Source organism: Lutra lutra, chromosome 5, assembly GCF_902655055.1.
Source record: "Lutra lutra chromosome 5, mLutLut1.2, whole genome shotgun sequence".
In the NCBI taxonomy this organism is placed as follows: Eukaryota; Metazoa; Chordata; class Mammalia; order Carnivora; family Mustelidae; genus Lutra; species Lutra lutra.
In genome coordinates this window covers 52,628,633-52,654,748 of record NC_062282.1, presented here as the reverse complement: position 1 = coordinate 52,654,748, position 26,116 = coordinate 52,628,633, and the positions used below count along the sequence as shown (strand labels likewise).

The 26,116-nt window shown below is 37.6% G+C and overlaps 1 protein-coding gene across 3 annotated transcripts in view; it reads left to right on the top strand.

Annotated features, from left to right (window-relative positions):
• Positions 1-245: 245 nt before the first annotated feature.
• The window catches only part of GABRB2 (gamma-aminobutyric acid type A receptor subunit beta2), a 250,909-nt gene continuing 225,038 nt past the window's right edge, over positions 246-26,116 (top strand). The window contains exons 1-5 of one of the 3 annotated variants that reach the window (XM_047731275.1): positions 246-382; positions 1,380-1,533; positions 2,631-2,863; positions 3,020-3,111; positions 4,145-4,212. In XM_047731275.1, coding sequence (XP_047587231.1) covers positions 2,787-2,863; positions 3,020-3,111; positions 4,145-4,212 — 237 coding nt within the window. In that variant the 5' untranslated portion in view covers positions 246-382; positions 1,380-1,533; positions 2,631-2,786. Of the gene's footprint in view, positions 383-991; positions 1,534-1,908; positions 1,978-2,630; positions 2,864-3,019; positions 3,112-4,144; positions 4,213-26,116 lie in introns of those variants that run through there. The other 2 variants (XM_047731277.1, XM_047731276.1) reach the window with 2 other exon arrangements.

Below are 26,116 nucleotides of genomic sequence, written 5' to 3'. Positions count from 1 at the left end.
TTTGTCATGGGACTATATTTTGTCCTTGAAACTCTCAATCGGAATAATTACAGATGGGAGAGTTAAGGATTTCATCTCTCCTCTCTCTCCTTCTGTCTCCCAGTCTGCCCCTCAGCGGACTCCTTGAGCCTGGAGCCCCGCAGAACGCCAGGCTGTAGAACCGCAAGGTTTATGGCGTTGTTTTACCTGTCTCAAATTCAGAAACTCCCTTAGTGAAGGCACAGAGCTCTCCCTGCTCGCGTTCCCTCACAGGGGAGCTGTCGGATTCCCGCCTCGAAGCCCTCCCGCCTCCACCCTCGCCTAGGAGTCATTCTCCCGAGCCGCCCCAGGAAGACCCTCTGACCTAGGCGGGGTGCGGGCCAGGGAGGGAGGCGGTCAAGAGGTAAATGGGTCAGGAGCTTGGCTGGGACCAGGACCCCGAGGAGTCCCGGGTGCTGCGAGGACTGCTAGCCTTCGGAGCGCCGCCGGCCCACTACAGCGGGTACGGGCGGCTGGAGCCTCCCCTCGGTTCAGACTTGGTCCAGGCAAGCCTGAAACCTCGCGCTCCCGCTCCTCCCGCAGCCGCCGACGGCTCCGCGGGCCCCCGGAGCTCGGCGGCAGCCGAGAGCCGGCAGCCGGCATGGTCTCGGACTTAGGGGCCAAGGCTGTCTAGTCTAGATTAGGGACACTGGCTTTGGAGTTCAATTCGGGTTCCACCTCTAGCCTACTAGGTGACCTTGGCCAAGTCGCTTCGCTTCAGTGCACCAGCTTCTAAATCCATATGAGGGAACTGAGGTGATAGCTAAATCCTGGGACAGTTGTAAGAATTAATAAAGCACTCCTGGCAAGTAGTAGGCGCTCAGTTAATGGGTAGCAATGGTCAGCAATAGGAGTTAGAAGCGAAAACTGCTCTGGGTCCCGAACGTAGGTTTGGGCTCTGGCTTTTCCAGTTCCTCACCGAGGAGTGGGGGAAGGGGCAGCGGCATCACCTGCCCTACATCCCCTTCTCCCTCCTCCCTCGTTCCAAGATAACTCGGGAGTACCGGGAGAGGAAGGCGTCCTGGCCTCGGGGTCCCCCACACACCCAGAACCCCCAGCCTTGTAGCCGCTGCTGGCACCCGCGGCACGTCTCTCTCCCTCGAGCTGAGGAAACATTTTGGCCGTGAATTGAGTATCTCCCTCCCTCTCCAACCGCCGAGCTCACTCGCTGCCTCCTCCGGGTTCCGGTGGCATTGGGGAGCCGGGCAAAGGCTCGGGCGGGAGGGAAGAGGCAGCATCGGGGTCTCAGAGTGTCTCCCGGCACTGGGAAGGCGAGCGAGGACGAGGTGGAGCGGAGACAGAGTGAGAACGCCGGGCCCCCAGGCGTCCCTAGGCCCCTTCCTTATTTTGCTGCCTTCTAGGGGCCGCCCTGGCTTTTGCCATCCCGAGCCACACTCAGCCCCAGAACAGCCAGGTGTCCCTTAGCCGCCACTCGCCCTCTCCAGCTGGGACAGAGCTCCGGGGGGCACCGGCTCCGCCCGCGGCAGGAGTAGGCGGTCAGCGCAGGCCCGGGAGGTAAGTAGGCACGGGAGGCGGGTTGGGAGAGTGCCTGCACGTGCGCGCGCCTGTGCGCGTGCTAGGAGGGGGCGTGGGGGGGGGGGTCGGCCTGGGGTGCCCCCCCAGGGCCACCTGCCCTTGCAGCACCGTTTCGCCGCTCCAGCCCTCTCGCCCCCGGCACCCAGGGTCTGGCTCTAGCCATCCGCGTTCCCCACGCTCACAAGTCCCATCACCCCCTCATCCAAACCCCACCCTCCCCACTAATAATTTCCCAATGCAGAATCAGACCGAAACCTGGAGAGACAGCGTTGCCTTTCTGCTCCCCTCGCCCCCCCCCCCTCCTTCTATAAATAATCCGGACTAGCGGGTCAGGCACGTCACACGGCAAGAAACCGGGACCCCGAGGTTTTCTTCTCTGGGAATAGGGGGCAAAGGGTGAGGAGGAGGAGAAAGAAACCGCTCGTGAGTAGTGAAGAAAAGCTTGCTCCTTGACTCCTAGAAGAGACCAGACATCATTCTATTCTTCCTTTCTTTTTCTTTCTTTTTCTATTTTCCCGTTTCTTTCTTATTCTCTACTCCCCTACCCGCCCCCCCCCCCCCCCGCCCCAAATCCGACGGATTGCTCAGCACTTCTCCCATTGGTTTCTTTCTTCCCTCCCCCTTGGACTGCTGCACCCACCGTCCCCCCCCCCCGTCCCCACCGCACAACCCCCATCTCCAGCACAAATCTCGCCCCACGCAGGGGATGCTATTCGCCAGGAAATAAAGTTCAAACTACTCTCCTCTTAGGCTTGCTGATACCAGAAGTGGGCTCCCAGGCAACCCATTTCCACTAGCAGTCCACACCTTCTGTCTTTTAAATTCCCTGTCTGGTTTTGCATATTTAAGAGGAAACACACAAACACGCCCCAAAAACCCGTGAGGTACAAAACTGCCTCCAGGAACTACCAAAACTTACCAGAGGCTCTAGTTGTTTTGTCTTAACGAAAGGAAAACAAAGATTTTACTCTGGGTCCTCCTTGGGGTGACTTTCTTATATTATTCAAATATGTATATGTTATATATATATATGTTTTTCCTTTTTCCCCTTTAATTTTTTTTTTTTTTTCCCTTAGCAAGAAAATCTGCTCGGTCCCAGGCAGCCGCCGCTGCCCCTTTGATGTTTTGGTACACCGTGCGCATGCGCCTCACATTAGAATTACTGCACTGGGCAGACTAAGTTGGATCTCCTCTCTTCAGTGAAACCCTCAATCCCATCAAAAACTAAAGGGATGTGGAGAGTCCGGAAAAAGGGCTACTTTGGGATTTGGTCATTCCCCTTAATAATCGCCGCTGTCTGTGCGCAGAGGTAAGTGTGCCCAGCATTTCTCTTTTTCATTTCACTTTGAAGGGCTCTGTCTGCATACCTCTGTGAGCAGGGATCTGTAGTGAGGATCAGATAAATGCTGAAGACGATGTGCCTGCTGCCTTATTGATGCCTGTTTATTGTCTTTTCTTTCCTTAGTGTCAATGACCCTAGTAATATGTCGCTGGTTAAAGAGACAGTGGATAGACTCCTGAAAGGCTATGACATTCGTCTGAGACCAGATTTTGGAGGTAATGGGGTTGCCTTGGAAATAAGAAACAGCCCAGCTATAGCCTAAGCTGTCTTGTGAGCTTTGTGCGCGCTGTGTCTTTCCTCTCCCTCATTGTTGGCTGCATGTGGTATAGCGAATGTGTCTCTCTGTTACCATATTGAGAAAGTGATCCAAACTTAAGCCGATTTGTTGCTATCCAGCACTTAGATGGTCTTTCAGTGAGACCCTCTTAGAGTGTATAGGTGACTGCTGTTCTAAGGCTTCACTGCTGAAATCTTTTGCTTCACTGTCTTTGCTTCATTGAGACAAAAACCTCTTAAGTTTATCTAATTGTGTGCCCGGAGAACCTGGCTTATGGAGGCCATCGTGAACATTTTTGAGCACAAAATGTGCAGGCAATTGGTTGAAAAGTGACATTAATCCCCTGTGCCCGCCTCCTTTGGAAGAGTTCTGGCAATGGTTTAAAGTGGCTGGTATCTGGATATTATCCAGACCTGGAAGCCCCACTGTTTGGGGCGGGGGTGGGGAGGTGGGGAGGAAAGGGGTTGGGGAGGGCTAAAAGGCAGGGAGGGTAAGTGGAGAAGGGCTAGGGACCTCTTGCTGCAGCCTTAGATACACTGATATGCCCATTTAATTTTGCTTAGATTCTTCCGAAACTCAAAGAGTTAAAACCTGCGCACCGAAGGGGGGCGGGAAAGAATGAGGAGGAGGGGGTTTTAGTGCAATATATAAAAATTCCCTCAGGCTAGACCGGTTCCTCTGACTTCTGCGAGTTGTTTTCTCTTACTGAGACATCTACATATGTAGATAGAATTGGAATCCCTCTTACAGGAGGGCACGTGTGTACACGTTCCATAGAGCATTTCCTAGAGGAGTGCCTGGCACTCCTTTTAAAAAGGAGCAGAGAAGTGAAGAATATAAGGGTGGGGGAAGCATTTGGAGGGAGCAGTAGGGGAGGCATTTGGGGCGGAATATCCCATGCCCAGGGAAAGCTCTTGCTGAGAATGAATGAAGTTCTCAGAAATCACGTGGCTGGCTATCTTGGTTCACAGGTCCCCCTGTGGCTGTGGGAATGAACATTGACATCGCCAGCATTGATATGGTTTCCGAAGTTAATATGGTGAGTACTGAGGTTTATGGTTGTATCTCCGCAGACCTTTATTTGGGGACAGGAAGTGGAAAGGAGCCGGTTGGTGGGGATGGCATATGCATGAGTATGTGTATGAAGTGGGGCTGAGGGCTGGGGACTTTGCTTTGAAGCCCACTGTGTTTGAGGTTTCAAAGCCATCGTTTTTGGTCCCTAAGGATTTTTCCAACCTGGTTTGGATACCTGGGAATTGTTACAGAGCAAGTAAAATGCATCATAATTCACGTGCAAAACACAGCCACATGCAGAAGATCCCTTGGCAGAAGACACATTTCTTAAGGTTTAGTGGGAAACGAGATTCATCGAGGATTTTCTGAGTTTGGGGTGGGGTCAGGAAAAGAGGGAAGGGTTTTGATTTGATATTTCACAGGGAATATAACTATAAACTCTCACAAAGAGGCTGAATAAATGACCCTGGGATATTGATGTCCACTTGTTGCTTTCAGAGATGGTTTCTTTACAGCTGATGGCAATCTCCTCCTCCCACAATTGTTCACCAGCTCTTTTAAAGTCTGCTGCCCACCAAAATAAATTACAAAAATTGGTCACCCTGTTTTCTAAAGGCAAGCTCAGACCCATGTGCCCTAGCTAGTCACTTCTGCAATGTTATTCACTGCATGTCCTAAGGTCGCACATTTTATGGACAACTGCACTTTTTATTGGCTACCTCGTTGGACTTGGGGCAAATGCTAAGAGAAAAAGCCTCCGTGTTCCCAACCAGGGACACTTGTGGGGGGTTTGCTTCATGCAGGAGCGCCCCCTGCTGCCTACCTTGGGTCACTACAGCCATACAAAACAATGACAAGTGTCCCAGATACCCCAGATTATTTGGGCTGCTACTTGTCTTTCCAGTGACTTTTCTACTCTGTGTCTTTGAAGTTTTCTCCTTTGGAAAAGTCTCTCTAGAAAGGCCACATTTGAATGTAAGATGCGAGTGTTACTTTCAATCCTGAAAGCACATAGCACATTTCAGAAGATCGTGTTGTGGCATGGTTCTTCCTAGAAATGAAATGCACTATTTAAATAAGAGGATGTCGTGTGTAAAGTTTTCTGCAAAAACACTTCTAAGCCAGCCATCAGGACTTGAAAGTTAGGACACTTATTAATTAACTCAAGAGAGCCAAAGTGCTAGGTAGTGGATAGGTTCTCAACATTATGCAAATTTCCATATTCTCAGAATTCAAATAGAGAGCAAGTCAAATCACCAGCCTTATCCCTATACACTCTCTAAAGACAATTGATAATCCTGAGGTATCACAAGGTTATAAAACATCTCACAACTACTCCAGGGAATATTCAACAGTTTCAGCCATGTTTTAATGTCATGTTTGTCTTCTTATATTCTACTTATTGGTAAGGTTTTTGATATATAAGATACAAACACAGACTGAGACAATATTGGGTGATTCAGAACAGATTTCCCACACATTATGAAAATCCCCTGTTGTCTAGAGAATATGTCCTCCTTGGGAAACTAATCTCTCAGATACACAAATACTCATTTTGTGGGATTATGGAGGTCTTTTATTGGTTTAAATTTGGAGTTTTCCATAACTATTACCATTTTCCAACAAGAGTGAAGCAAAAAAAAAAAAAAGAGTAAAGCAAAAAAATGTCCTAAAGTGTGTACCTCTCAAGTCCCAAACATTTGAATCTAAATTGTGTTGCTAGAAACAGAGTGATTAGAAATCTGGTATTGTTCTGTATCCTACATATAGTCAAATTAGACTCCTTTCTTTTGCCTTTTGATTGATTGATTGATTGATTGATTTACTTAACAACATCACAAAATGGTATTCTATGGAAAAATTAGGAAACAGAGTCCAAACAGACAATGATGAGAAGATTAGAAGTTGCTGTGATAGGTCAGCTAGGAACTTAGATGTGTTATATCACCCGAATGTTTAGAGTAGTGTTTTGTTTTTTTTTTTCCTTAAGTTTTGTTCACCTTTTACCTGCATGCAGCATTTTGGAAAGGCATCTGAGCTGGACACAATGCCAAGACCTGCTAGTCAAAATGTAGACACCAGCTAAGGCAAGGTGTCATCTCTTAAAGCTATTTACTGTTGCTGAAAAATCATGGGATGTTGAAAGTGCAAAAACAAATGTCAGGTTGTAAATAGGCCAGTACTGCAGCATTAAATGATTAGAACCAAGTGTCAAAAATCCCATACCAGATTCCTATCTTAGCCTACTGCTAACACATGTAGACTTGTCCAGACGTATTTTTACTTGTTGAAAAATTAACACATTTCAGCTAACAGTCAGAGTGACTTTAAATTAATCCTTCAAAGAAAAATTTTGCAGGATATTTTATTCTTAGATATGCTTATTTGATTTGAAGCAACAGATGGGAAATTTCATCACTGGTGTGTAAAAAAAAAAAAAAAAGGAAGATGTTCATGGCATATTGTCCCCTGTATACAGATTTAAAAGTATTAGTATCTTTTGATCATTTTTAGTTCTGAAAAAATGACTGATTATTTAAATGAAACCTCAAAATTAATTAACATACATTGTTATGTTTTGTGACATGCAACCTCTGGTAATTGTAACTTCCTTTTACTATAGCAAATCTTCCTTTGAGGGATGGTAGACACTATGCCATATAGATTGTCAAAGACTCATTTGTACTGAAGGAAAAGACCCATGTCAATTTGATGCCCCTAGTAAATCACAATAATAGTAATATCTGAACCAAGTCAGGAGTTTTGAATACTTGTTCTGCTTCTGCTGCTCAGTCATCCTGAGGGAATTCAAAGACAGACGAAGCTCAATATCCTCACCTGTTAGAGGGGAGGAATAGTCCTGTTTTACTTAGTGACAATTAGAATTAATAAAACAACATATGTGAAGGTATTGATGTTCTATGAACATAGCTTATGTGGAAGATGGAATAACAGGCTAACACTCAAGAAACTCTGTCTACTCCAATTGTGCCTTAAATGTACTTGGGTCAATAATTTATATTACCAGGTCTCAGTTTTCTTTGTGTTTGAAATTAAAGGGGACATGTTAAATTGACTTCCAAACCACAGTTATATGTGTTGCTGGTTTGATTTAGTATAATAGCTCTGTTGAGTACAAAGAAGTTCCTGGAAAATTTGGAAATCCAGCATAAATGTAAGGAAAATGCAGAATTCCTAAATATCATGCAGTTGTGAGTTCCTACTCGTGAAGGTGAGGATGGTAGCTTACTCAGGTGACTATTGGCCCAATGCTAGGTCTTTGGAAGAATGTGATTTCAATTAGAATGCTCCTGAGAAGAAAGCTTGGCTTTAGAATGAAATATTTTTAGATGTCTTGGTTACATTGGCAGGAATCTTTTTGTTAAGACTCTTTGATGAAAAGTGCATTTTAAGATCCAAAATTGGCTCTGAGAATTAAGGACCGAAATAGCTTTCTCTTCATTTAAAGCAGATACTTCTCCATTTTGAAACAACACATTTGCCAACCAAAGAGTGAAGCAATATTTCACTTTTGAGGAAATAGTTCTAGTAAACACACACACAAATTACCTTTTTATGGAATGGCGAAAGAGAAAAAGTGTTGCCTTTTTTTTTTAAACAGATGTTTTCTTGCATCACCAGATGCACAGTTTAAAATTCAATTCAACACAAATGCTTAGTTAGCAGCTACTATGATCCAACCATGTTAGGCCTTAGAAACAGATCAGTGAACAAGATCGATTTGTCCCCTGACCTCATGAAACTTAGCATCTAGGTGTTCACTATTCTTAATTCTTCTGCAGACTCTTACTGTACTTATATCTATCTTTTTTCTAAAACTTTTTTTTTTTTTTATGAGCAGTCAATTGAGGACCTAGTGGTCTGTATCTCCCATGTGTTCCTTTGTCACTTGTTGGTTTCACCATTTTTGTTTGATATTTGCCATTTCAAATTGCTATATAGGCTACATATTCATTCTAGCTTCCTGATTCATGTTTATAAAATGCATATAGACAGAATTACAGTGTATCTCCCCTGTGTATCTATACACAGAATTACAGTGTATAGATCTTGCTCTGTACACAATGGTTGGCTGGATGTTTGACTCCTGGTGAATGCCACAGATATTGGGTGAACTATTTGTTTTCATAACAGCAATTTGTTATTATTCACTAGAACACCATACCATATATGTGGAGAAACAGAACATAGACTCATAGGCCTCAAACTCAAGGCATTCACTGTTTAACCAATGTAGAAAGAATCACAGTTCAGGATTGTAAATGCTTTGAAGAAGGAAATATACAGGGTATATTGGGAATGCAGAATCAGGTATTACATCGAAATTACTAGGTGAGGATGGGATTAGAGGGCTGTGGATAGATGTCCCAAGCAAAAATAATGGCACATAGAAGGAAAAAAAAAAAAAAAAAAAAAGCACGGGAGAGATAAATGGGGTTAGGGATTTGCAAGTAGCCTTAAATGGCTGGAGTTGGGAGTGAAAGTGAAGAGATGATAAAAGCTGGTATGGAGATCATAGGCAGTGATCAGCCTATAAAGACCATTTATGCAGCTTGCTGAAAAGTTTAAATTTTGTTTTGAGGACTGCAGGGACCCGTGAAAAGATGTGAATAGGAGAATTGCATGAACAGATTCACACTTCAGGAAGATGCTTCTGAAATACAGTTAAGCAAAATGTAAAGTTGGGAGAGAAGATGAAACCTCATTGCAAAAATCTGGGAAGAATTGATGAATTGAGGCAGGGATATAAAAGAAAAGATTAAAAAAAACTGGGGCATTTACAAGGTAGAAGAAAAGGACTTGGTGAATCCCAATTTCTGATGGCACTATTTATTGATATGGAGGACACGAAAAGGGCAGCCACGTTGGAGATGGGGTGGGGAATTAGGTATATGGCCAAACAGCGAGCTTAGCTTGGGATATGTTGACTTTTCTACAGATGCGAAATTTCCCATGGGAGATTGAAAAATACAGGTCTAGAGCCACGTAAGGAGTCATGACTAGAGAAATGAACTTGGACATTGTCAGCATATAAGTAGTACTTATAACAGTATGAATGGGTATAATTAAATAGGGAAAGTGACAAGACAGCGACAAATGGAGATCTGGCGAGAACTGTAATTTACATGGAGGAATACTGAAAAGGAGTCCACAAAGATTAATAAGTATCTAAGCAGTAATCACAGAGTTAGGAAGAGAACCTGCAGGTAAGTGTGTTTTGGAAACTGAGGCGCAAGAGAGGTTCAAAAAGAAGAAAGTGGGGCACCTGGGTGGCTCAGTTGGTTAAGCCTCTGACTCTTAGTTTTGGCTCAGGTCATGATCTCAGGGTTGTGGGATAAGGCTGCCTCAGACTCCTTGTTTGTTTATTTGGCAGGGATTTTGCTTGAGATTCTCTTTCTTCTCCTTCTGCCCCTCCCCCGCCCATGTTCTCAGCCTGTCTTTGTCTCTCTCAGATAAATAAATCAATCTTAACAAAAGAAGAAGAAAGTGGTTAGCAGTGTCACATGCCACAATGATCTTTTGAAATAAGTTCTGAGACTTAGCTCCCAACTAAAGTAGTAACAAGAGCTCTCTGGTAAACATAGAGGAGCTTTAGTAGTTGGAAACCATACTTTTGAAAAATTTGGATCTGAGCTGAAGTAGGGAAAGAGCTAAAGGAATGATATATAATTTGGAGAAGTTTCCTTTAGAAGGGAGTAGGTTGCAGATAGAATGCAAGGGATAGTAGAGTGGTAGGACAGGAAGCTAGAGGCTTGCTTGATGGAAGACCTCTCTCTTCTCTCTGACATGGGAGACAGTTTCTGTTGAGAATAGAGGAGGTTAAAACAACTCTGGAGAATGGGTAAGTAGGTGAGGTTAGCTGGGACACACAGAAGGATGGCTATGAAGCATGAAGCATGGCAAAGGTTATGGCATACTTAATTCTTAACACATTATCCTTAGAAACCCTCCTACCCAACTTTTGGCAAGCACGTTACGTTCTCTCCTTTTTCTCCTTCTCCTTCCCACTCTCCTGCCACTCTCCCTCTTTTGTACAGTAGCCAACATTTTTCATTGTCATCATAACACAATATAATAAATATAGTTAATGTTTATTGAGTTCTTAACTCATGTAACTATCCTGTTGATTTACATTATCTCATCCAATCTATCTATAAAAACAGTGAGATGGCTACTATCAACCTACTTGCAAAGAAGGAACCTGAGGCCCAGAGAGGTTAAGTGACTTGTTCAAGGTCATACAGCTAGTAAATGACTGATTTCACATTCCTTAATCTTAGCCATATGATTCTACTGCAGTTTTAAGCGTAACAAGGCCTCGTTAAAAAAAAAAAAAAAAATCATTTTCATCCTTTGAGGACACTGTTTTGTTTCAGGATTTGTTTTCATTCTTTTTTTTTTTTTTTTTTTTAATAACAGTGGATAGGCCAGATAAACTAATCCTTCATAAGATGATATTCCTCACTCTATCCACCTTAAAAAAAATCTTAATTTTTGTTTAAGTGATTTCAAGTAGGTGTTTTATTCAGGGTATATTAAATAAAAGAAATGGTCCCCATCCTTGAGAAACTAATACATTAAATTACATCTATTGTACATAATTTAAACCATGCAATAAAGGAAGATTTACATAAGATCTTGAAAAATCTAGAATATTTCTTGATTCATAATTTCTTTCATTATGAATGGGTACTGTTTTTAACTTACCTAATAATTTTCTTGTTGCTCCAAAAGAATCTGTCAGATAACCATTAAGGCCAATAAATGCCAGAAAATACTGACTGGTATGTTTAAGAAACATAAACTCAGTGGCTATGCCTGTGGGTGGACACTATGTGAAAAGACCACATCCTTTCCCTTATTTTTTTATTATAAAGACCTCATTTTCAATTGAACTTTTTTCCATTGAGAATACATTTTTCTGATTTCTGATAAGTTGCTCCAGCAAATAATTCTCTTAAAGGCGGTTGAACTTTTTTTTTCTTTTTTTCCCAGATCTTTCCTTCCTCCATCCCACATAGTATCAATGAGACTCATTATAAAGATTATATCTCTAGAAGACTTGCCTATTTTTAAACATCTATGCCACTTTATATTACAGCTGATAAATCCATTTTTTTCTTGGTTGACTCTTAGGACAAATTTTTTCTGCTGTTACTTTATGGATACCCTGAATAATGCTCTTGCTTAACTATGACATGAAATAAAGATAGGATTATGGGCTTACTCTACAAGAGACAGCAGGCTAAGGAAGTATCTCAGGTTTCATATTATAGTGCATCATGGGTACTTCTATGCACTCCTCTCAACCCCCACTCAAATAATTAAATGGTTGTGGGAATTCCTTCAAAAATGGAAGTCAGACAAAGTGTTTTTCCTAGCTACAAGGGAGGGGCGTGTGTGTATATTAATTTTGGGGAACGGCACTGATTTGTTTTGTGATCATTCTATAACAAGATTTCTTACCCTCAGCATTATTGTCACTTTGGACCAGAAACTTCTTTATTGTTAGGGGGCTGTCACGTGCCTTGTAAGATGTTGAACAGCATCCTCGCCTCTACCTCCTAGCTGCCAGAAGTACTTCTGCTGTTGTGAAAACCAAAAATGTCTCCAGAAATTGTTAAATGTGTCATGTAGGGTGAGGGGATTGTCCCGGTTGAGAACCATTGGTGTAAAGAATGGTATTGTGGTTTTATCTCCAACCAAAGAGAAAAGAGAAGATTTGTGGTTGAGATTTTTCTCAATAATCTTTTGTTTAATCACTATGTACATTTATGTTTGGAGGTACATTGTGACAAAACCAATTTTAAAAATGCCAGCAAACATTGAAAGCAAAAATTATCCACATCCCCATTACTTCATTAAAACTGTATTTTAATTGGTCTATATTACCTTCTAGTTCTCATCTCTTTACTTATTCATATTTGACACATTCCAGTTATTTTGTAGAGAAAATTTTATAATCTACATTTTCACTTAATACATAATGAATATTTTTTACAGACTTATGCTTCACAAAAAAATACACATCTCTACTACCACCTAAGTGAACTGATGTGTATTTTTCCATGATCTTACAAACATACATATGAATATACTGACATTTTATTTTTTGTTCATCCTGTATTTTTTCAAAAAGCAATTTAAAAATACATTTAATAGATTATTAGTCATAATTCTAGCTATTGATTATCTGAAAATAAACATATTTTCTTTTCCTTATGCACCATTAACAATAATATACAAATCATATATAAAATAGAGAACTGGATTTAAATAGCATATAAATGGAAAATTTAAAAAAAATTTAAATCAACTTGACTCATGTTTACATAGCTATTCTTTACTCTGTTTCTATTCTGATATTGCTTAGTTTTTCCAAAATCAACTTACATTTTTCAGATGACAAAAACACTTAGAAACAGCTAAAAGAGGAATAAGAGGAAGGATGGTTGTGAGTTTTTAAAAGACACAAACATAAGATTTTTTTTTTTAAGTATTTACTTATTTATTTATTTTTGTGTGTGTGAGAGAGAGAGAGACAGAGAAAGAGAGAGAAGGAGCATGAGCAGGGGGAAGCAGCAGAGGGAGAGGGAGAAGCAGTCTCCCTGATGAGCAGAGAGCCTGGTGTGGGATGGAATCCCAAAACCCCAGGATCGTGACCTAAGCTGAAGGCAAACACTTAACTGGCTTTGCGACCCAGGTGCCCACAAACACAAGATTTATATGTTGCTTCTAGTTGTGCATTTTATTTACAAAATACACATTTTATTAAACAAGGAGAGAAATGGGTTTATATTATCCTGTTCCTATTTATACGGAAAGATATAGGAATGTCTTCAGCCCATTGCTCTTGCTGGTGCTCATTTTAACATTCTATCGGCATTTTTATTGCCAAGTCTCATTTTTCCTTGCTCTATAATTTGGCACTTCCCACCCACTTACTTGCCAAGAGGTCTTAACTTAGAAGTAATTGGCAACTGAAGATAAAATAACTTCTCTCCTAACACAATAGCAACAATTAATGAATTTTAAAGGTGAATCTACATATATTTTAGAAAAGTGATACACAAAAGTAAGCCGTAGAAGATCAGAGATGCATGGACAGTACCTACAACAATGACTGACAATAGGTGCTCAACAGATATGGATTGGATGAATTTGTTGAAGCGGAATTAAAGGACTACAGGACATCAAGCTACAAGGAAATATTTATTGAGTGCTAACTTAAGTAGCACTCTGTTAATTCAGCTGGATCGTGGAAGGACGTAAAATGGTGCTTACACAGGGGCTAAGTAAGTCTATAGTCAAGAAACCTTAATCTTATTGCCTGAAGAGGAAGGTGAGGATAGATAGAAAAAAGAATATTTCAGATGGTGGGAGAAGAGAGTGGTATGTCTTCCAGGGAGAAGAATCAAAATAAAAATTTGAGAACCAAATTTTTACAGTGATTCTCAGACTTTCCTATGCAGTAGAATCATCTGAGTCTAGTATTCATATTCTATTTTTAGGTCCATATCCAGAGTCTGACTCAGTAGGGCTGGGATGAGGTTTAGGAATCGGCATGTTTAAAAGCTTTCTATGTGACTGACACAGGTACTATCTGAAGGGCACTGTTTGAGGAACACTAATTTTATAGTGAAGTTGGAAGCTAATATAATCACTAATTAAAGGAATTTACAACAACTGACTGGCCTCTAGTTATAATGTGGGTTTTGCAACAATAAAGAGCTAAGTGGTCAGAGTGGGTAGGATTTTTAGAAGAAGACGTCATGAAGGAGGCAGTTGAACTAAACAAACAGGATCAGTGCGATTTGAATAGATGGAAAATAAGAACAGTTCTGTGGGAAGGGGTAATAGGGTACAGACAACATGAAGAAAGTTATTGTATGTTAGCAATAATAATATTAAAAAAATATAAATTTAGGGTGTATATGACTATCTCATTTAATGTTCACAAAAATGCTATGAGCTAGGTAATTGTATTATCACTTTCTTTTACAGATGCAGAAACTAAGAACTAGACAGATTTTACAGTAAATGTGAGTGGATTGGAAAAGTAGGGTGCAGTGTAGGGTATGAATATGCAGGGTATGAACACATAAGGTGAGCTTTAATTGCACAGGACCTTGGCAGCTATGCAGAAGAGATTGGAAATTCTTGAGTGGGTGCTCTGACATGATGAGAGAATCTGAAGCATTTTCACAAAGAGAGGAGTAGAAGACTGGTGACGCTAAAGGAAGTATGAAGATGTTGAAAAACATTTTCTAACTCTGGCTTTTATTTTTATGAAATGTCCTTTGGAGCTGCCACACCAGTTTTATTGAACCAGATGATGAAAATATTTAGAAAGAACAAAAGTTGAAGCAAAGATTTTGAAATGGGGGAGGGATAAACACCTACCACAATATTTGATACTATGAATAAATTAATAATAGCTACATCAATTATTTAGTTTTAAGATGCCTGAAAAAAATCAGAAATACTTATATTTTAATATACATTTCAGGGTAATACGATTTAGCTATTCCTTGGTTCGAAAGGTAGCTATTTAGTTGGAGGCTAGTAATACTAGTATTGCACATTTACATATAGAGACAATCCCACTGAATAGCTTCCTGTAAATTATTTATGGATGCCTCGTTATTAATCTGGAAGTATGCTTAATCCTAAAACCTCAGTGATTAAGCATCTTGAGATTGCTCCTCTGAAGATCAATAATTCAGTGCCTAATTGGGACAAGACCATCGAATCAAAACCATTTTTAAAAATGTTTGTCTATAGACTTTTCCATGAAGTTTTTTAAATTAAATAGGTAGTTTTTAAAAGCCATGATTCACTCAGTTATTCTATTTTTTATTTTAAATAGAAATGATGATTCCTCATGAGAATTTAATCTTTCTACTTGACTTGCTCAATAAATGTGTATTTATTTATCTATCCACTAATATATAATGTACACTACCAAACATACTAGAAGTAGGCACTTATTTTTAAGATTTTAATTAATTAATTAATTAATTTGCGAGAGAGAGCACAAAGAGGAAGGAAGAGGGAAGAGGAAAAGAATCTCAGGCAGACTCCATGCTGAGCACAGAAAAGCCTGAAGCTGAGCTCCACCCCACCACCTGAGAGGTCATGACCTGAGCCAAAACCAAGAGTTGGACGCTTAACCCACTGGGCCACCCAAATGCCCCTCAAAATAGAGATTTAAAGAGGATTTAATAAAATACATACGAAGTTATATTTTTGTCTCATGCTCTCTGGGTTAGGTTTTTCATTTTCCATGAAAATAGAAATAGAGTCAATGATAATGGAAATTAAAGGCTGTTTTATTCTGAATTATTATTCTGCAAAGAGGAAATATTGGATAGTATGGCTTGTAATATACGTAATTCAAAGGTGACCTTTTTGTGGAAACCGTCCCATTTATTCCTACCTTCTAATTTCTAAAGCATCAACATCAGGCAAGTAGGGTTTTAGAGAGTGTGCTGTTTATCTCTCCCAGAATGAAGCCTTTGTTTTATTTTATTGTATTTTTAAAAAATTGATGTACCTGAGTTTTCACGTCCGAGAGACCACCAAGGAGCTGACACGAATGCAATCACAGGAGGGTTTATTCAACAAGCTTAAGCTTGGGCGCAAGTGTACCCGACACAGAGGAGTAGGGACTTGGACTCCGAGCTTAGTTAGGGCAGGGGTATTTATGGGTTCCTGTTACTAAAGCAGGGTGGGGGTTTCTGGAACAAAAGCAGGGTGGGGCTTCCTGTTACTAAAGCAGGGTGGGGGAAAGTTCAGCCCTCGGGCACAGGGAGCTAAGATGGCTATACTTAGCCTAAGGCTAAACCTGAGGTGGGATGGCCTTGATTTTTCTCGGCCTCCACAAAAATATTTTATTTATTTATTTGACAGAGATCACAAGTAGGCAGAGAGCAGGCAGAGAGAGAAGAGGAAGCAGGCTCCTTGCTGAGCAGAGAGCCCGATGTGGGGCTCCATCCCACATCCCTGAGATTATGTCCTGAGCTGAAGGCAGAGGCTTAATCCACTGAGCCACCCAAAGCCTTTGTTTTAAAATAATTACTGAATCTTCCTGCTATTTAGGACTATAAGTTAACTGGATTTCGCAAAGGACAGTATAGTCACACAGTCAACTTTTTAAACAATTCTGCATAGATAATCTTTAAAAATTGTCCATTTTTTAAGGATGTTAATATTTCTTCAACTGTAGATTTCTCAAGAAACATTTTTTAACATTAATCTTTAAAGAAATGACTTATAGGTCATTTTAAGGAATGTCATAAAACAAGCAAAGATGTAAAGAGTTTTAAATACAAGTGAGTAGGTGCCAATTACTGGGTTGTAAAAATCTAATCACCATTCTGTTAATTTTACCACTGTTTGAATATATTGTGCTCCAAAAAAATGAAATTTAAGTACTTTGTCTGTTTGCTTTCTTTGACCTACAGAGAAACTTCCAAGACTTATTTTGTAAATACATATTTCTATTTCTTTTTCCAAATCAATGCTTGAGTTAATAGACTGAAGATCTCTTGAAGCATTTTCCCATCAATCAGTTGTGTAAACCATTCCTCTTTCAAGCACTGTTAAACCAACACTCTCTTTTGACCCTTGTGGGGTGATTGTTAGGCTGTGTAAATTTGCATCTGGCTTTTGTGTTGGAAGAATGCGTTTAAGTGTTTACTTGAATCACATTAGCATGACTGTATGGCAAACCATTTTTCTAACTGAATTCATTAGGGAATGATACCTTTGTTACTCTGAAAGTCATAATATTTTAAGTACTTGCCAAATTTACAGGTGAAAGATCTGTAGAATTACAGAGCATATGAAAAACACAACTTATCTCATTTCCTTCAGATTTTTTGGATGCTTTATTTTAAACTTTAGGTGTTGGAGGCCAAGTTCTGTTCCATAAGAAATTTGAATAAGAGCATTTTGCCAATTGCTTTTTTTTTAACACTACGAAGTAATATTTCCTGACAAATATATTATTTTCTGGTTACACAGAAAGATCTACTCTCATTTTCATATCTTAATTGCACATTTTCTAACAGACGAGAGAATTCTTCCTCTCTGTTTAATGAATCAGCTTTGAGAGCCACATTTTAAAATGGCTTTATTTATTAGTTTACCAAACTGACTCTGATCATCATCACCACCACTTAGGTGGAAATTTGTTTTTAATGGAACTTTCTTAGGTTACTTGAGTCTCTAAGTGGCAATGCTATAGATGTGTTCTAGTTTTAAAATTGCCAGATTTGGACAAAATGTCTCTTAATTAAAAATAGCAACAATCCTGGAGTTCTGGGTTTTCTATTTTGTTGTTGCTGTTGTTGTGCCTATTGTAATCATGGCAGGAATAAAACCTGATTAAATCAAATGCTACTTAAGTCTTTGAGCTTTAAAGAGGGAGAGAGAGAGACAAAGAGAGACCCAGAGAAGGAGATGAAAAGAGGGCTAGACATATGTGCTCCTCTTCTTGAGGAGTGTGTAGTGTGTTTTCAATAGTTGAGAAATAGCCCCTGGGTGGTTCAATCCTTAAGTGGGTGCTGGCTCAGGTCAGGTCATCATCCCAAGGTCCTGGGATCCAGCCCTGCATCATGCTCCCTGCTCAGTGGAAGTCTGCTTCTCCCTCTTCCACTCCCCCTGCTTGTGTTCCCTCTCTCTCTGTGTCTCTCTCTCTCTGTCAAATAAATAAAATCTTTAAAAAATATATAGTTGAGAAATAGCAGAAGGCCTTTCTTACACAGTTGCTGGGTCCTGTTTAGTATAAATGAATATTTACGTATGTAAAGTATGCAACAAAGATGTAGCATGTAAGAATGTATATATAATTAAGGACCGTCTTTCTGAATTTTCATGATATGAAATCAGTGATATCAAAGTGCATGTGGATTCTCTGTTCTTTTAAGCAGTTGGTAGTTAATAAATATTTTAATTTAAAAGGTCAGTAAAAAACAGGAGTTGAAAATTGCAGAATATCTTCGACATGTAACTGGGATATATTTATTTTGATTAATGACCCTACTAAAAGTCACTACCATTTTTTGAGAAACCTTAATTTTTAAATGTTTTCACAATTAATTCTCAAAAATTCTATGAAATAAGAAGGATTATCATATTTTACAGATGGATAAACTGTGTTTTAGTAGATTTTTGTGAGTTAGAGCCTATTAGGACCAAGACAATACAGCCTTCCTTATGTTATAGCTGGAAATGTGCTGGAACTGGAATTTGAGCCTGATTTGTTCCCTATCCCATTTATTTATTTATTTATTTATTTATTTATTTATTTATTTATTCTGAAGTTAAAGAAAAAGGAAGTTGAAAAATTGAATGGGCCTGCTTCTATCATAATCTCCCTGGACGATCATTAATAGTCCCTATTCCAGATTCCCAGATGACTTTTGGGAAACCTACAAAAATGAAATAAATAGAACTTAAGGAATAAAATCCATAATACACAAAGTAGGCAGTCTAATTCATTGAGAGATCAACTAAATTAGTAATTTTCACTATGTCAGCATCATTAGAGTTTGTGGGTAAATTAAAGATTATTATTTACCTTCTTCTTGGATATTATAAATCATCATTCATCACTGGAGAATGAATTCAATTCTTGCTTGAAACAAAAATCTACTTGAAAAAAGGATATGGTAATCTTGAGAATTAAGAACAAAATTAGATTTTGATTAAATTTTATGACTTTTAGAACCAAGAAATTATCAGTCTTTGATATCTTATTATTTTAATGAGTTAGTACCTATCTCAGGATCTGAGCATCTCAGAATATTTAGTAAAATGATGATTCGCATTTCTGTGAAATAATAATTGTGTTGTATTTCAAAGTCAATCTAAAAGACTTCAGTTTGAATACATTTGTGTTCTTCAAGGTTGAGAAAAACATGTGGCTTAAAATGTTTCTAATTTCTTTTTTTCCTACTTTATCAAATATACAATGGGGTTGATAAAAATTAAGAATAAAATTAGGTTGCATATATTTTATATATCTAATTTTATACACACACACAACACACACATATATATGTGTGTGTTGTGTGTGTGTATGTATATACATATATATATAAAATTATTAAGTTCTAGATTTCTTTTGAAAGTAAGCAATCCTTGGGCTAAAATATGCTATTGCATTTTTTAAGAGATTATTTCTATAGTTATTATGAAAAACTCAGTACTTATATCAAAAGCAGTGACAAGGAAGCTCTGGATTTGTCCTGAATTTGTCACTGATGATAAAACCTCCTGGGGCGCCTGGGTGGCTCAGTGGGTTAAAGCCTCTGCCTTCGGCTCAGGTCGTGATCCCGGAGTCCTGGGATCGAGCCCCGCATCAGGCTCTCTGCTCAGCAGGGAGCCTGCTTCCTCCTCTCTCTCTGCCTGCCTCTGCCTACTTGTGATCTCTCTCTCTGTCAAATAAATAAAATGTTTAAAAAACAAACAAACAAACAAACAAACAAAAACCTCCTATAGAATTCTTGTTCAGTTTCTGTATTTGGAAATCAAGGAAACCAAATAAAAGGTATAAAGTAACTTCCAGCTGTTATGTTCATTTTGCAAAGTGGACAAATTTGTTATATAATTTTCTTAATATTCTCCCATTTAAAAAAAATATTTTCCCTTTTTAACTTGAATTGTTTTATTACTTGTTTCTGTCCATTATAGAAACATTAGTAAACTATAATTAAAAGTGAAGATGCCTATTAGTGTCATCACCCAGATATAAATACTGCTAGCAAAATGGTCACTGAAACTCCAGACTTCTTGATATGTACATAAAATAGAATCAGATAGTATCAGACATCATGTTATATTGTTTCTGCCCCTAATAGTTTGTGATCATCTTTTGATAACATCTAAAATTTTTGTACAACATAGTACTCACGGGTTGCTGAATTTCATTGATTTTATTAAATCAATCCTATTGATAGACATTATGATTATTTGGGGGATTTTTACTGTTGTAAATGAAACTATATTAAACCATCATATGTGGTCATATTTGAAGCCATTGTAAAAGTATCTCCTCTGGTAAATTCTTAGAAATGAGATTACTGGAAGCCAGAGCTTGTAGATTTTAGGTACTGCTACATATAACAAAACTGTGCTTCCTTTAAGTGCTAATTTAGGTTCACACCACCAGTGTATGAGAATTCCATGTGCACATACTTAGCCCATTCCTGAGTATCTCCCTCAGTGTGTTCATTCTTTCTACCTTTGCCAACCTAATAGGTGACACTGGTAATTTCCTTGACTAATTAATTTTTTTTTTGCAAAATAACTATCTCTACTTTTTTTTAATAGGTTGTATTTCTTCTCTGAATTGATTTTTCCTGTCATTTATTGATATCTTTTTTTCTATTAGAGAATTCATTTTTTCTTATTGACTTTTTGGAACTTCTTATATATTAAGGGTATTAACACTTTCTTACACATTATAAACATACCTCCTTCTGTAATCACTCTGTGAATAATATATTTTAGTATCCAGAAGATTTATATTCATATTTACTAAGATATATTAAGGTTTTTGGTCTTCGTTTTCAGACTTTGAAGAGTCTTGTTTACCCCAAGATTTGAAAGGAATGTTCAAATGATCTTTCAGTATCTTATGTGATTTTTCATTTCAATATTTTATGTAAATATTGACTCCACTTAAAATGTGTTTTCAGATAAGTTCTGAAATGGGACTATCCATAGCTGGATACATAGTTGTGACAGTAAAATTTAATGAAATAATCTGTTCTTGCCTTAGAATTCGAAATGTTGTTTTTATCATATAGGAAATCTCATATGTCCTTAGGTCTATGTTTTTACTTGGTAATTTGCATTATTAATTTTTTTTTCTCTTTTTGTGCTGGCATCATGTGGTTTTAATTATTCTGACCTTAAATATCAAGGCAAATCTCCCCTCATTATGTTTCTATTTATACTTAAACACTGAAGTAGTTTTTTTTTTTTTTTTTGGACACTGAGGTAGTTATACTTTCATACAATCTTTATATTTTGGCAAGTTAGAAAAATGCAACCAATATTTTGGTTGTACTTGCTTTGAAATTTGGAAGAAAATTTACTTCTCAACAATACTGATTTCTTTCTAATGAAAAACATACTGTGTCTCACCATTTGTGTATATTCTATTATGTCCATCAGTAAAGTTTTATAGTTTTCTACATTTCTTGTTAAATTTATTCTCATAGGCCTTCTATAATTCTTATTAAATTTATTCTTCAACACTTTATAGTTTTTATGGTTATTGTGAATAGGATTTTTATATCCAATGATTATTTTTGATCCTTGGCCAAAGAATAAATGCCGTTTAGCCATCTGAGAAAGGTGTTTTTATCTTTACAACTCAGAGTACCATTTCTATTTCAGTTTATGCGTGAGGTATCTTAAGTGTCACTAACCTGTTTGAAATATATGTGTGTGTGGATATATATATATATAGAGAGAGAGAGAGGAAATATATGTATATGTATATATTTTGGTTGTATATATATATGTGGGGAGAGAGAGGGAGAGAGAAACATTATGTACTTTTTTTGCACTTTATTATTCATAACCAACATAAACATTTAAAATGATTGTTTTATTTCAATTTCAATCTCCAACATAGGATTCACTTACTTGTCCCCATAAAACAAAGATGAATTACCACTGAAGGTATAGTCTTAAAGATTCCTTCTCTTCCTTTAACCTTATTGAGGTTAAATCTAAAATTTAGATTTAAAGCAGAATTCTCTGCTTCATGTATCGCATTTTTATCTTGCACGTTATGAACCATATGAAATAAGAAAGCTTTTTTGATGTAGTAGGCCAAATCATCATCACAGGCTACATTTAAGCTCTGGTATCCATTACTTGAAGTATGGATGATTTAATTACAAATAGTTGAAAAGGGTATATTTTATATCTAGAGCAGTTACAACCAGAGGAAAAAAACAATGTAATTGACACAATATGTGAATACTGCTACAAATACCTGTTTCAGAGTAAAGACTTCTCTGGATTTAATACTAAACCTAATCATGACCTTTATCCACAGACTTGATCACCAAAGATTAAGGACAATAAAGGCTCCCCCATTATGGTAGTCTACATTCATAAATAATTTGATCATTTTAAATACATTGACTGAAGAGTTTTAGTTTTCATCCTTCAGCTGAGAATGTGCATGAAGTTTGAGATCTCTAGAAAATATCCCAATAGATGTTACAGAAGTTTAGGGAAAGCGTTAGAATACTATATACATTTTAGGGGATTTTAGTGACTCCTTAGTTGAATTGTAACTTTTGTATTGGTTAAATCAGAAGCTCCTTTAAGGAAAAGCAAAAGCTCAGATGGAGGAGAAAAGGCTTTCTATGAACTAGGCCAGCATCGTCAGTATCATATAGTATTTGGCCCTCATACACACACACACACACAAACACACACATACATATATAAAATCGAGTATAAGTTTTTTTCTGTTTAATAAAAAATTACCAGTTTCTGGGTGAGTTATTTAATATTGGGAAACTTAAATTAGATGCATGAGTAGATGAAGATATAATATGAAATAATAATGCCACATGCACAAGTTGGAAAAGATGGTATACCTTTGTACAGGAAAATGTGTTGCTTGTAATTAAATAGCAAACTGAGAAAGAAATTCCATGCTATTTCCATGAGTTCAAATATATGTTTTTCCTTGCACAATATCTATACTGGATGAAAGTTTTTTAATATTAAAGTATTGGTGTGTACACATTAATGAATTTAGACTTCTGACTGATCTATCAAGGAAGGCTTGATCTTTTGACAGCTGTTGTTTTGGTTCTGTTTATTTTCATAAAAAATATAGTTACAGTATTATCATAAATAGAATGTTCACACAATTGAAAGGGAATTTCAAAAAAAAGGGAATTTGATTTTTAAACTCTATAGATTTATTTTCCCTTCTAAAAGATAATTATAAAATTTATCTTCAAAGATATTTTATAGAATATTTTATTTTTTAACCTGGATTTTAGTGAGATGTGCTTTTGATAATCATGCTCATCTTTATTCAGCTAGTGTTGGCCAAAAGATTGTTGATATTTTTGAGCAAGGGTCAACCAAATATGGCCAAAATTTGCCTATTTTCATAAGTAAACTTTTATTGGAATGCACTCAAGCCCATTAGGTTACATATTATCCATATCAGCTTTTGCACTTTAAAGGCAGAATTGAGTAGTTCCAACAGAGACCATAGAGCCTACAAAGTCTTCAAAATATTTACTCTGTGGTCATTATAGAAGAAAGGTTTCTGACTTGTGTTATAGAGCAATTAGTATAGAATGAATATAAAATACTCTGGATATATAAACCAGAAGAGGAAGCATGTGAAATTGCATATCATTGTTCTTGCTTATATATCTGCTTGGACTTCACTTGAATGAGAGAAGTTTCAAATTAAATAAGAATGTACTGAAAAATGTGATTTCACACAGAAGTACACTTTTGTTAATTGAGATATGGAAAGCGTAAAAAGGAAAACCTCTTTAGTATTAAAATTAGGAGAATTATAGAAAATGATGTGAAGCTCTTTGTCTCATACTACTTATTCTTAGATTTGTTCCTTAATATCAGAGATAGTTTTAAAAAAAAGAATGATAGTAACTTACGTTGAGGTTTGCTCTGTAGCAATTGTGAATTTGTGTGACCTAAAAAATGTATGGATGTTTCTTAGAAGATTAACATATTAATATAAGAACTAAAATCAAGAGGATCTTTTCTACTCATAGTCCTTAACAGTTTCTCTCTACTGAGAAATAATCCCATAGCCCATTAAACTATGCTTCATAAAGTCAGGACCATTTCTGTTTTTTTGACTATTTTAACTACTGCCAGATCCAGCTCAAAATGGTCTGACTCATGGAAATTACCTAAGAAGTGATTTAAATTAGTGGTAGAATAATCTATAATCCCTTTATTAGTGCTTTTTGCTCCTAAGAGGTTATAGCACAGCAAAATCATAGTTTTGTTCCGAAATTTTTATCATAGCTCACTTTCAATCTGCAGATTTTATTCAAGAATGTTTTGGTTGATTTTCAGAATTTGTTCAGGAAGTCATTGTACAGAGCTGTCACAATAGTCCTGCAGTTATGTAAGGATCTGCATATCAATGGTGGTGACAATAGAATCCACAGAACTCAAATGGTTCCCAACCAGACATCTTTAGGCAGTTCTTCCTTTCTGAAGTTTGTGCGCTAGAATTATGGATGGAATTAAAACTAAACCCAAGAGCAGAGCTAAATAGGAGTACCAGATTGTACCTAAAAAGAGGTATAATTGTTGTGACTTAACAGCTAATAAATATGCCATCATATTTCAGATGTAAGAAGAGCAGGGATTTCAGCAATGAACTAATTTAGCCTACCAGACAAAGAAAGCTTTAAGCTCAGTCCTTGAAACTGTTTATTAATGTTGAAAGTCTTTGAAATTGGCTAAAATGTATTTAAAGAACAGAATTAAACAATCTGCTTTTTATTGCTTGATTAGAACTAAATACATTTGTTCGTTATGTCTCCAACTACAAGAAGAAATTGTTTTCTTTCTTAAGACTGATAAAGGTAGTTTTGTTTATGAAAATTTCTGAGTTGTATGTTTTTTCTTTGATGGTTTTATAAATGTTGGTAGAATTTCATAGTAGTTGAAGATCTGGTTTGTGGAATCTTGGCTCTTCTTACTAGCTGTGTAATAGGTCCAAGTAACCTAATGTCATAAAGCATCACTTTTCTCATCTATAGAATAGGAATAATGATATCCAGCCTCAGAAGATAATTCCAAATTAAGTGATTTAGGGGCACCTCGGTGGCTCAGTCATTTAGTATCTGCATTAGGCTCAGGTCATGATCCCAGGGGCCTGGGATTGAGCCCTGCATTGGGCTCCCTCCTAGGTGTGAAGCCCACTTCTCTCTCTCCCACTCTCCCTTTGAAACTGTTTCGCTCTCTCACTGTGTCTCTGTCAAATAGATAAAGTATTTAAAATAAATAAATAAGTAAAATAAAAATTAAATGATTTAATTTTACATAAAGGGCTTAGTAAAGTTCTTTGCACATCATAAATCTCAATAAATAATATCTATTAATAAAATTACACACATACAAAATTAACTTTGTATGGTGTTATAAGACCTCTGACACACTCATGATTTCAGTTTATGCAGAATGGACACCAGATCAAGGGTAATGATATCTTGAAAAGAACATGATCATGTGGTGGTCAAAAAAGCTTTGTGCTAGAAAGAAATTCTAGGACATTAGGCGAGTTCTAACTTCAGAAGACCTAAGTTCTAACTCCAATTCACCTACACACTAGTGTGTGATCTCAAGTATGTTATTTTTTCCCCCTCTCTGGACCATAGTTACATTTCTGTGTGTGATATGGTGGTGGTATGGGTGCAGGGTGGGGATGAAGGTAATGACTGGATTGATACAGAAACATCTTTGAGTTAAAAAAAGCAGTTTTTTAAAAAATTTATTTTTTAATTGTTAAATTTGCAATCAAAGTTGGAAAGAACTAGGAGGACATAAAAAGACAACATTGCTTATTAGGCCAGAAAAAAAGCTGACAAATGGTTAGTTGTGTTGTTTATCAGAAAGTGTGCTTCTTTGCAATGGAATATTTTGCAGTTGTTTTGCAGAATAAGCACTTTGCTAATTCTTTAGAGCTTAGGGGTATAATCCTCTCAAGGTGTTCTGTCTGCAGCAGTCTGCTATGAAGTCAGATGCTAATACTTCTGGATGCTGATATCTGTTCATATTTCTGAAAAGAATTTTATTGAGAAGCCAAAATGCAAGTAAGACACAACTCTACTCTCTTTCCCAAGGTAGTTTTCTTTCTG